Source organism: Plectropomus leopardus, chromosome 11 (genome assembly GCF_026936395.1).
Source record: "Plectropomus leopardus strain MGB_pleo_1.0 chromosome 11, ASM2693639v1, whole genome shotgun sequence".
Taxonomy (NCBI): Eukaryota; Metazoa; Chordata; class Actinopteri; order Perciformes; family Serranidae; genus Plectropomus; species Plectropomus leopardus.
This window is the reverse complement of record NC_142186.1, coordinates 16,114,540-16,126,368: the sequence shown is the minus strand read 5'-3', so window position 1 is coordinate 16,126,368 and position 11,829 is coordinate 16,114,540. Positions and strand designations below refer to the sequence as shown.

Below are 11,829 nucleotides of genomic sequence, written 5' to 3'. Positions count from 1 at the left end.
GAAGGTGTTCAATAATTTTATTTTTTTTTCTTTGTTTGCAACAAAGGTTATTACAGGATTCCTCAAAGAAAAACAGAGTATCTCAAATTAATGAACAAAGTGAAACACATGGAAGCCTAGTGTTGCATGTTGTTGAGGACCCATTATTTAATATTTACCCTATTTGGGGGCAAAGACCCAATGAGCTGTTCTCTGGGCAACAGATGGGATGGCTTTTTGCCCACAAATATGGTCAGAGAAGCCTCATGCAAGCAGGACTGAACACCTGACTGCAGCAGAGGGCGAGCGCTAGAGCCACGCAGCTTAGTAGGCAGGAAGCCTATCGCCAAATATTTAGTGCCCAGTTGCCACATAACAAAAATTAGCATCTGTGTCCCACTTATACCCGACAGAAGTTTCACACTGACATTTCATGCCAAACATTTGCAATCAATGGGACTTGATTTACAACAAAAACTGTATTAGAAAGTTTTTTAACAAATGTCTCTCTGGCGATATCATATAACGTTGTCGACAATCTATAGTAGTAAAACCTCTTTAACCCTTTGAAACCTGGGCAAATTAACACGATTTCTTTAATGGGAGAAGGCAGCGAGAAAACAAATATGAAGAAATAACCCAGAAATTTGCAATAAATTGGTAAAAAGTACAAGAAGATAACCTGAAAATTGGCTGATAAAAAGAAAAGAGAGAAAACTTCATTTTCTTTTTAATTAAAAAGGAAATGATCTGGAAAAAGTGCTTAAAAACAAACAATGCTGGAAGAAATTGCACCAATTTGTTCAGGGTTCAAAAGTTTCAATACTGTCACACACCAGGTTTCAAAGGGTTAACTAAAAGGAGTACTGTGTGCCAAAATGTATGTCTCAATGAAACAAAGAAAACAGACATTAATTCCTTGGCTATTGAAATGATAGATGACAACCTTTGGCAGAAGAAACCCCTTTCTTTGTTTTCTCTGACAGTTATAAACTAAACAAAGCTTATGAATACATTTCATTGGAGCAACAATACAACTTTCACAACTTGGAGAGTGACGATTAATCCTAGGCTTCCTGTGATCAAAAACTCCAACTGAAAATGTGACCAAGTCTAACTCAGATTTGACGACTTGGGTGTGCAGCCTTTCTGAGATGAGCGGCACAAAGACTCTTAGCTCCGACTGTAGAGCAGACAGGAGATGCAACAAAGCACCGTCCTCTGGTCTGTGATCTGATCCTCCATGGAGGACGCTGTGTGGCCACGCTGACCTGAAAATAGGTCGCCCGAGTGCTGGTTTCTCCCTCTACGTGTTGTGTGTCTCTCCAACATAAACCTGAGGAGGGATAAGTGCTGAACTCCTCCTTCTTCATGAGAAACTGGGGGAGTGACGTGGAAGGTGCTCTGCTCAAAGGTGTCCCCCCTGCCACCGCTGGGCGGAGGGAGAGGCTGAGGTGTTGTTGGTGCTTTGAAGAGGGGCGAGATGGTTGTCTTCTCCACCCTCCATGAATTCCTCTCCCCCAAAGTGGTCTCCGCCGGTCCTCTCTTTGGACAGGGGAGGGCGATGCATAGTGCAGAGATGTGACATGACATTCACTCAATGTTTCTGTCAGATTGGGGGGGGAAATTAAGATTCAAACAGGAGCTGGGAGAGTGCTTTGCTTCCTACGTCCATTCTCCATTATGAACAGTTTCTTTAGCTTGGCCGACACTGGACTTGTCCCTCTGAGCTGTCTTCGTCATCTGAGCCCTCTGGGCCGACGCCACGCAGGCCTGTGATGCGGTAGCCCATGTTGAGCAGCATTACTTCCAGTGGGTCGGCATTCATACGCCGCTGGTTCGCCTGAGCAGCACTTTCCATGTCCTCTACCACTCGCCCGTTCTCCGTCTCTGTCTGTTTCATGAGAGAGTAGAGGGACGAGAAAGTGTCACAATAAGAAAAGGAGACAGATCAGCTGTAATGGTTCAAGTCTCCTTCCACTCATAGATGTTTTTCTTATGTTTTTGTGCCTTATATTCTCTGACCTTGACTATACTAACTTGTATCTGTGCAAAGTTTGTCACTAGCGAGGTGTTTTTACATTCCTCTTCTGAGCGAGGTATCTGTGCAATTCCCTAAAATCTGAGATGCAAACGTACGCTGAGCAAGCTAGATTAGATACGTCACTAATATGAAAGCCAATTGCTGTCGACAGGTGACATATATCGACGGAGGAAACCTAAAACCTCAAGCGCAGAGCGGACTGTCAGTGCAGAGAGCAGACTTTGCATTAAAAAAGTTTCCACTATCTCCTCAAAACCCCCATCGTAGCAGAAATTACTGAATGTTTGACACACACTAACACTGTGTCAGCCACTGCCAGTTAGCCTCCAAGATAACATATAACATGAATGAAAGTTGCTATCTAAACTGACTGCTATTCTGATATATCTGCCAGTCACCATTTTTGGCGCAAAACAGACTCCTCATCTTGAGTCTGGCTCTGACTGAGACTCAAACATGTATAGATGAATATTTCCAATGTCTCTCCAAATGCTAATGTTAACCCTCTTTGATGTACACTGCTTTCACCGGTCAACCTGACGCAAGCTGCAGTAGCAGACGAGGCGAAGACCAGATCCAGCAATTCTCAGGGTGGGAGAAAGAATCAATCTGCTTCCAGACCCCCTTTTTTAACTACTATTTGAGAAAATCATGTTACACAACATACAAGTAATTATTTTAAAACTTGCCTGGATGAGGATTTTAAGGATGCAAAATTATTATTTTTCTTTTTTGTAAATCAAATGAACTGAGCCAGACATTTGGAGCGGACAGTGGCTCAGTTAATAGAAAAGCACTAACACATTGTACCGTTCCTATATGACGAATCAATACAGCTGTCAAAGTCTAGAATCAGTACGCTTATGGAATTTTGAATGAAACCATGACAAACACTGTGCCCAAACTTTTGTCAAAATATGACAAAATGCATATATAAACACAGAAGTTTCAGTGGTTTACCTCTGGTCGAGGGTTCCATAATCGAACCACGGGGTCGATGCCACTTGTGGCAAGGAAGCAGTAGCTGGGGTGGGGCTGCAGGCAGTTGACTATGGACTCGTCCCCCTGCAGGATCCTCACCAGATTAGTCGTCTCCTTTTCCCAGATAAAGAAGGAGCCATCATCTGAGCCGCTAACAATGTACTGGCCTTTGCTGGAATGAGGAGAAAAGCAAAACCACTCAGACCTGCCTGACGAGCCATGCTCTTGGGATGCATCATATTTCTGGTAATCACAAAATTGTGCAACTGTTTTACATTGAACTTGGTTGACAGAACACTTACTTACTTCACTGTGCAGGCGTGTAACCAGAGCTTTCCTACATCAGGTGTGAAAAGTAACTCAGTACTGTACTGCATTATTTAATGTGACACAGATGTAAGGTCTCATGATTTTGCAGATATTTAGTGGGTATTTTAATAGGGTTCTTACAGCTTAAGGCGAATTGGATTGAAGACTTTTGAATACTTTTTAAATGCCAATCATAATGAAATTTAAGACTAACTTAAAGGGATAGTTAAAAGGATTTTTGAAGTGGGGCTGTATGAGATACTTATGTATCATCAATGTATTACATACAGTAGCTGGTGGTCAGCACGCTGCTGATTCGTGCACCCACAGGGACTGATATCAGAAAATATTTTAGTTGCTTTTTAAAAAAAAAGGCCTACCTAAAAAAAATCAATGTCAGTCTAAGTGGACGCTATTTTTAGGCTGTTTTCACCTCATGGTCACACAACCTTTTTCCTTTGGCACTACATTTCTCCTCTGTCACCTGTCAGCTGTTTGGGTCAGAAAGTGCTGTGTTTTCAATGTGAAACTTCACATTGAAAACACTCTCAATACAGCACTTAGACTGATAGTGTATTTTTTAGGTAGGCCTTTTTTTGTATTGAAGTGGCTAAAACACATTTTGATATCAACCATCAACCTCTCTAAACAGCAAAGTGATGCTGAGCTGTTGGCTGTGCGCCCCGTCTGTTTCTGCAGCGGGAGCACTCCAGCTGCCAGCTTCTGTATGTAATACACTGACTATACAGAAGTATCTCATACAGCCCCACTCCAAAAATCCCCAACTATCACTTAAACAATTACCGAAACTACTATTATTCTACTACTACTACTATTCTACTTCCCATGCCGGGGTATTTTGAAGACTTTTGAAAGGTTGATTTAAGACATTTTAATACCAATTTAGGCTTAACTTTTAGATAAATGCATTCAATGCATTTTAAGGACTTTTTAAGGATTCACAGGAACCCTGTTTAAAACTTAACAGAATTTTTTTAACTTTGCCGAATCACTAAACCTAGCAGATACAGCACCGAGGGCCTATATTTATGAATGAAAGCTACTTTTCACTGCAGACTTTGGCTCTACTGATTCTCCACTGTAGATTTATTGTCCCTGATCTTGAGCTACAGAGCTTGTGGCTGCCCCCCTAGTTAGGTCTCAGCGGACTGAGCATGAGATCTGCTGACCTCCCAAAGAAGTTGGCCTCTTTGATATCGGTGGTGGTGTTGCAGTGACCACAGTATCTGTGCTTGTAGTCAAAGCTGCGCTCTCTCAGCACCAACTCGTCTTCAGGGATGGACTCCTTCCGACTGAATGAGTGGAATCGAATGGAGCTGTTGGACTTCTTATCCTCTGCTTGTAAAGAAATAATATATATTCCTATCATCACAGAATCATTCGGATACATTAACAAATAAACAACTGCCGTCTGTTACTCTTGAGGTGCAAATCTATCATATAATTGCATAAAAATACAGCAACAAACAATACTTTTACAGCATCAGTGTCTCAGCCTGAAAAATATGTGTTTTAGCATTATCCATTACACTCTCCCAACTGCATATACATCATAAAGGAAAGATCCAGTGGCAGTGTGATTTATATATTCATTTAAATAAATAACTATGTACATAGTTTTTTAAAACAAATTAGAGCCTCTGCAAATCAGCCAAGTACCAGTTCACTCTGTTTTCTTACCTGTTTCTGTCTTTGTGAAGAGAGCAGCCTTTATATCTTTATCCAGGGAATCACAAGCACTACTGTGCGCCTGTTCTGGAAACTTTCCTTTAAAATCATCCAGACACTCCAGAGCTTCAGACACATATTTCAGCTCAAACAGACACCGTGCCAGCCTGAAATGAGCCTTCAGATGACCCGGGTTCAGAGTCAGTGCCTTCAAACAGTCCCTGAGGGCATCATAATGATCTCCATCCCTGTGAATCACACATGTGAACAAACACTTGATAGCTGCTTTTAAAGCCCTCAGGAGCAGATGATCATCTCTCTGCAGTGATACAATAACACCCACCACTTGCGTTTCATGTATGCAGCTGCCCGGTTTCCATACAGCATGGCGTTGCAGCTGGCCTGATGAATGCCTAAACTGTACAGCTGGATGGCTTGTGTCCACTGCTGCCTTGCAAATGCATCATTAGCTTGCTGCTTTATCTTCTCCAGGTGAGCAGGGATTTCAGTAGCGCTAAAACAAAGAAACACATTATCCACGTGTGTGCACACTCTAACCTTGAAAAGCCAATCTGTGTGTAAAAACCAACAACTGATACCCCTTTACAAAAAAAAATGGGAACAGATTGTCATTATGAAGCGTTCATAGCATCTGACCAAAAATAAACAGTTTTGAACATGAGAAGTTGGTTCCAAGCTGGAACCATAAATAACAGATTTTCCTTGACCAGTGAACGATGATGACTCCACCCACTGGACCGAGCTGACTGATTCATCTGACATTGTGACATGAATTTCCCAGTTCAATTAAAACAAAGACCAATGAACATCGTTGGAGGACAACCCCGTTGTCAAACATTGTCGGGCAGTGCGCCGCAATCAATGAAGAGTGATAATAACAATGTCAAGTACCATAGACAAGATAGAGGCTGCTTTCAATCACCATATCTTCTCAGTATTGCCTGACATGTTTGTTTTTTACTTTGCATGGTTCTGCATCAATGGGACTTAAAATGCTGCTAGATTCATGCAGATACATTGGTCTCTAGTGGTTATTTTGGGAAGATCAAATCCCCCTCCCTGACAGAAATTAGTTAGAGTTGGACACAATGTCAGACTGAAGATGGAAAAGGAGTGTCACGAGTTGACAATTATGTCTGATCTTAGGCAACAACATCTGTAATAACAGAACAAAAGCAGTCAACTGCTTGCAGTGATTCGCCATCTTGCTACAACTGTTTACTTCTACTGTACATTGTGCAATGCCCGCCATCAGTAACACATCTTGATTACGATAGTTTGTTCAAAACTGGTGGAAACATAAAGCTAGCACCAAGGTTTTAATGATCCTGCGCCGTTTCAGATCCAGATCTAAGTTGTTGGAAAAAGGGAGAGAAGACAAACCTAGAGTGCATTTTGCTTCCGGCAAATCGAATATGGCTGGTTGGCAAGTGAATTCCATTGGAGACGCCATTGGTCGTCTTTCCGTTCTGTACATCTCCTGTAAAGCCAAAGTTTCAAAAAACACCAATAAATACTTCAAGAGATATGGTACTTTATGTACCTCTATTAGGCTCCATTCAAGATCTTTTGTTAAGATATGGCACAGACCTACCTGTTGATGACTGGCACTTTTTAGGAAGCAAGAAAGTGTATGGCCTCTGTTTGAATGTCAAGTCAAACAGATACACCTAGAACCCCCCCAAAAAAACAACAAATTAATCAAACATTCAAACCCTGAAAAACAGAAAACTCATCTCAGCATTCCCCGTTTGTTCAAAGAAGCATTACCTGTTCTCCACCCATGTTAACTAGCAGCTCAGTGCCATCGGGACTGAAGGTGACGTAGGTGGCCACCAGGACCCTCAGGCGATTATTGTAGTCTGGGAGTTTCACTGGCAGGTGCCCTGGTGCATTCAAACAGAACGTAATGTTGTTTAACCTCGTTCTTTACGGTCACTCTCAACCTGCACATTTCCCCCTGTCGTTACTATATAATTACAACACAAATGTACCAATTAAATACATTTGATACCAAACAACTCAACCATATATGCACCTGCAACATAATACTGCCCCGCTCCATCTGGGATGGGCTTCTGCCTTTCACAGAATGTGTGCACAGATGCCGATGTGCTCTGACTCATAGATTTCCTGTCAAATGGGAGAAAAGATCTTGGTTAAAACCAAGCTATGCATGCGCATGTTAAATCCTGAAATGGGGATTATGCCACGATTGAGTGGCTGTTGAATAGTTATTACCTGAGAATGACTTCAGAAACCTCACCAACCTGTAGTTGTTAATCATCCTGATGTCATAAAGGCGAACAAAAGGCCCGTTGGCTCCCACTGCCAGGTAGTTGTTGTCTCGTGGGTTGACAGCTAGACACTTGGCCTCGACCAGCTGACCGCAGAACTCTGTCAGGTCGATCAGCACCTCCGAGCGCTTACTGCTCTCCCTCAAGTCGTATTGTCTGTAGCGAAGAAGGAGAAAGTAAACATGTTTACAACGATGTTCAAACGCTGCTTCGCCGGAGACGGTTGCATATAGCATCACACCAGAAAAGGGGCAAAAAAATTAGCATGTACACCCCGGTGCATCATGTTTTTTTTACCAGCTGAACAGAGCCAGTCAGAGCTGGAGCCAATAAATACCTGTGACTACTCAGAGTCATTTGTCCCTGAAATGAATGCCAACTGTGACATTTCCCACTAAAGACAAAAGCCAGATGTTAGTACGTATTTGTAGAGCTGCCACGATTAATCAATTAACCGATTAGTCGTTTCAAAGACAAGAATCACCAACTTTTTTGAGATTTGATTAACTGTGTCTGTCATTTTTCAAGCAAAAAATGTCAAACATTTGCGAGTTTCGACTTCCTAAATGTAAGAATTTTTGATAGTAAATGATGCGGTCTTTGGGTATTGGAATGTTGGTTGGACAAAAGAAGCAATTTGAAGATGTAACTATGGGAACTTGTCACTGCATATTGCGAATTTTTCGGGATATTTTACAAACTAAACAATTTATCGAATAACTGTGACAATGATCAGCAGACTAATTGATAATGAAATGATCTTTAGTTTCAGCCCTAGGTGTCAGTGTTTTTTTTTGTCCAGTGGGAAAGGGGCTTTAGAGAGAACCAATCTAAAAGCTGATGATGTTATTATCATAAAGCCATTACGTTGTGCATTAAAAATTTGCCTTACAATTACAAACTAAAGCAAAAAACGTGTCTATTTCCACTTAATACCGAACAAGGTGACTGAATCCTAACCTGATGATGCCATCCTCCGCAGCACTCCAGAAAGTGTTTGGCCACATGGGTGCTGTGGCGATGCGTTTGACTCTGTTGGTATGATCAGAAAACATGTGGATGATTTCCTTCACTGTCACGTCGTGCACGTGGACTTTTGTGTCGGCTGCACCCGTTACCAAAATCCTGTCCCCCGAGTGAGGGAGGAACTGCGTGGAGACAAAAACACCAGAAATGAATTGATGAATAGAGATACAATGTTTCACAATGACTTCTCTTCAAGCACATAGTGATCTGATTATTGCTAGTAAACAGTGATTAAGACAGATTACTATGTACTTAAACAACCAATCCATTGATTTTCCTATTTCTATGCTATAGATCTTGGTGTGAGTCTTGGCTATGAACACCCCCTCCACTCAAACTTACACTATAACATTTGACCTCATTCCCAAGCTTTCTCACATGACACTACAGTGGTATGCCGTTGTAGCGATTTCTGTGTGAAAACTGCAATGAAACGGTGCCTTAAACAGCTTCAACAAAGGTGAATGTGAACAAAGATGGTTTTCAATCACACAAGCCAGTCATTAAACAGCCAACAGTGCCATCTAATGTCCAGGAAGTGAATGACTGTCTCATAGAGAGTGTGTTGCTGACTGATGTGTGAAGTGAGGCAGAGCAGAGTGTCTTAACAGCAGAGCACATTAGCATATGACATCCAAAATTTTACACATTAATTTCATTATGATCAGATTTGATTTCAGCCCACTTTCACTGCCGCCATTTTAAAGCATCCATCTAACAGCCGGTCGTCCTTACCTTTACAGAGAATATATTTGCTGCATGACCAGTGTGCATAGTTGTTAGCTTCTTGTGTCTGAATGGATCCCAGATGATGGCATGCTGATCATCTGAGCCCGAGGCCAGTAAACTGAAAACAAAGAGAATCACCAGGACAAGTCAAGCAACATTTGTATCGGCTCTTCATAACTAAGGCCATTTAAAATCGTGTAATGTGAAACAAGTTAAGCTGTCTGAAGGTGTCAAGTAATAATTAACTACCTAAAGAGCAATTTTCAGAGGTGTATTAATCCCACAATCAAGTAATGAGACATGGTGAGCTTGTTGTATCATTTTTGCAGTAACGGTAACAAATAAGTAGAACAGCATCCATTTTTAGACATGTAACCCGACTATAATAGGCCTTCACGGTGCATAAAGTGCGTATAATGTACCTAAGAATAGGACTATAGTTATGTGGTGATGTAAAGCAGCCGGGGATTTTAGGTCGGAGACTAAAATTATACATAATGTCAACCTTACACCGACAAACTTTTCAAGAGATTTCACTGTTGCAGCCAAATACGCTCCTGAGAGATTGACCTTGAGTTGGTGCGTGCTCCCATGATCTCAATGGTTTGGTGTAAGGTGGTCATAAAACTCTGTCTCTACCACCTTACAACAGTATTTTTCTCGTCTTAATGTCATGAGAAAATCTAACATGTGCTCACTGAGGTTTCACAAAGTAAAGGTTCCTTCCACTTTCTTTGCACTTTTTAATTAATTAATTTTATCAGCAATCATTAAAAAAAAACCAAAAAACCCCAAAACAGATAATTGGCAAAATGCCAAATATTGGCCCCGATAATCGGTCGATCTGTACTACAAGTTGTATGATTGTCCTGTCATCATGAAGTGAATGAAAATAAATGCAAAGCGATCTCGCTTAATTAACCAATATCGTGTTAATCATATAGTATATTTTGAAAGACAAGCCGAGGCCCGTTTATACCTATGACCTTGGGGGTCAAATTTAAGTCTCTAAAAAGTATTTTCAAAATCTTCTGGTGTATGGTAAGTATAAGGTGAAATAAATCAGACTTACTCTCCTCGTTCGTTCCATTCCAAACAGTTCACACAGCCAGTGTGACCCTGTGGAGACAGACAGTGAACTGTAAGAAGATGTGATAAAACAAAGAAATGTCTCTTTTCAAAGCTCTCTTCCTCTACATGCAGACACAGACACACTTGCTGTCACTGACCTGAAGCTCAGCCTCAAGTCCAAGTCTCTTGATGAACGGGTCAGTCACATGATAAAACCTTTGGAAGCCTGATGCTCTCTTGTCCTGAAGACATACAAGAAAGTAGGGGTTGACAGATTATCGGCCTGGCCGATTATTGGGGCCCATATCTGGCATTTTGCTGATTATCTGTATCCGATCATCTGTATTGACATTTTTTTTAATTATCCTCGGTAAAAGTAATTAATTAAAAAAAATTTATTTAATCATTTTTATTTACACTTTCACTTGACATTATTTTAAAAAAAAAAAAAGGTTGCTGGGAACCTTCTGTATGTGAGGTTGAAAGTTTCAGTTTTGATTTAACATTTTATAAAGGCATTTAAACAAAGTTTGTTATATTCCAAATACTGACAGAAATATTTCATTTTTATTGTAAATACATATCGGTTAGAAATATCAGTTATCAGTTTCATTAACTACAAAGAATCGGTATCAGCCCTAAAAAAACAATATCAGTCGACCCCTACAAGAAAGCACAAGTATAAAATGTAAACAGTCCTTTCAGTCGAGGGCAGTGTTTTCAGGGTATATCCATCAAGATCATGTCTGTATATGAGAAACAAATTGTCCTCTGTCTCATCTAAATGATGCTTCGGCATTTGTTTACTCACTCTAATCTGCCGGTGCAGGATATCTCTGGTGATGTTGACAGTAGTCATGGCCTCACCACAAAACATAAATTAGGGTTTTGGCTGGAGGATCCAGGGGTCAAGGCTCAGATGACATTTACTCTGTATTTCTTGAGAAAAGGCTGCAAAGAGGACACAAACATTATGGTATATTTGACAGGACTGACTTAGCACAAGGCAGTGATTTTACGCTGCTTTAACTGTCAGCTACAGAGCAAAAGCAAAGACAGCAGTTTGATGTAATGTAATTATTCACTCATTATGGGTTCTTTAAAAACACCTGAAACACAATCACGTCATGTAACGTTAGCTGGTCTGCAGACTTTGCTCAGCACAGAGCCAAACACAGCGGGGTCTGCTCCCCTCAACGAACCAACAACCACCAATTAGCTTACTAGCAAATGTTAGCTCTGCAGTCCTGTCAGCATTATAATCGGCTCACTGTTTAACACATTGACTGTCCGTTACTTCACCGCTCAGACACTGTTTGCCGTCAGGAACCGTTAGCCACCTATGCATCGGGCCTTTAAGAGACCTGTCGTTTACCAAGTAGCTGCCGTTGGCGTATTTGCGTTACCTTGCTAGCTAAACAAAACGTCTACTTCACGCAACGTTAATATTCGCAACGCTTTAAAAGCAATTCACGACTGCTGGAGAAATCTCACCGCTTTCCTTGAACTAAATTGGCTTCTGTCACGAAATGTCCATTTAGTAAACGTAATAAATCACACTCTATGCGAGTTTGTTGACAGGATTCTCGCTAATACCTTCTCTGACTTGAACACAACCCTCCTCCCACTGAGTAGCAGCCCATCACGCAACTTTGTCCTGTAAAACACATCAATCACTTCCGG

General features: G+C 41.2%; 1 protein-coding gene across 3 annotated transcripts; it reads right to left on the bottom strand.

Annotated features, from left to right (window-relative positions):
• On the bottom strand, window positions 1–11,829 carry wdtc1 (WD and tetratricopeptide repeats 1). Of its 3 annotated transcripts, none has more exons than XM_042490634.2 (16): window positions 11,743–11,829; window positions 10,958–11,097; window positions 10,305–10,388; window positions 10,148–10,194; window positions 9,082–9,193; window positions 8,281–8,468; window positions 7,294–7,476; window positions 7,062–7,156; window positions 6,794–6,909; window positions 6,618–6,693; window positions 6,407–6,503; window positions 5,346–5,516; window positions 5,015–5,250; window positions 4,504–4,672; window positions 2,984–3,176; window positions 1–1,873 (listed from the first exon to the last, which is right to left on the bottom strand). In XM_042490634.2, the coding sequence occupies exons 2-16, from the start codon at window positions 11,021–11,023 to the stop codon at window positions 1,676–1,678; spliced, it is 2,031 nt and encodes a 676-aa protein (XP_042346568.1). In that variant the 5' UTR covers window positions 11,024–11,097; window positions 11,743–11,829; the 3' UTR covers window positions 1–1,675. The 3 variants fall into 3 exon arrangements, with proteins under 3 accessions (XP_042346568.1, XP_042346567.1, XP_042346569.1); XM_042490633.2 differs by having other exon boundaries at window positions 11,641–11,793; XM_042490635.2 differs by having other exon boundaries at window positions 4,504–4,669; window positions 11,641–11,793.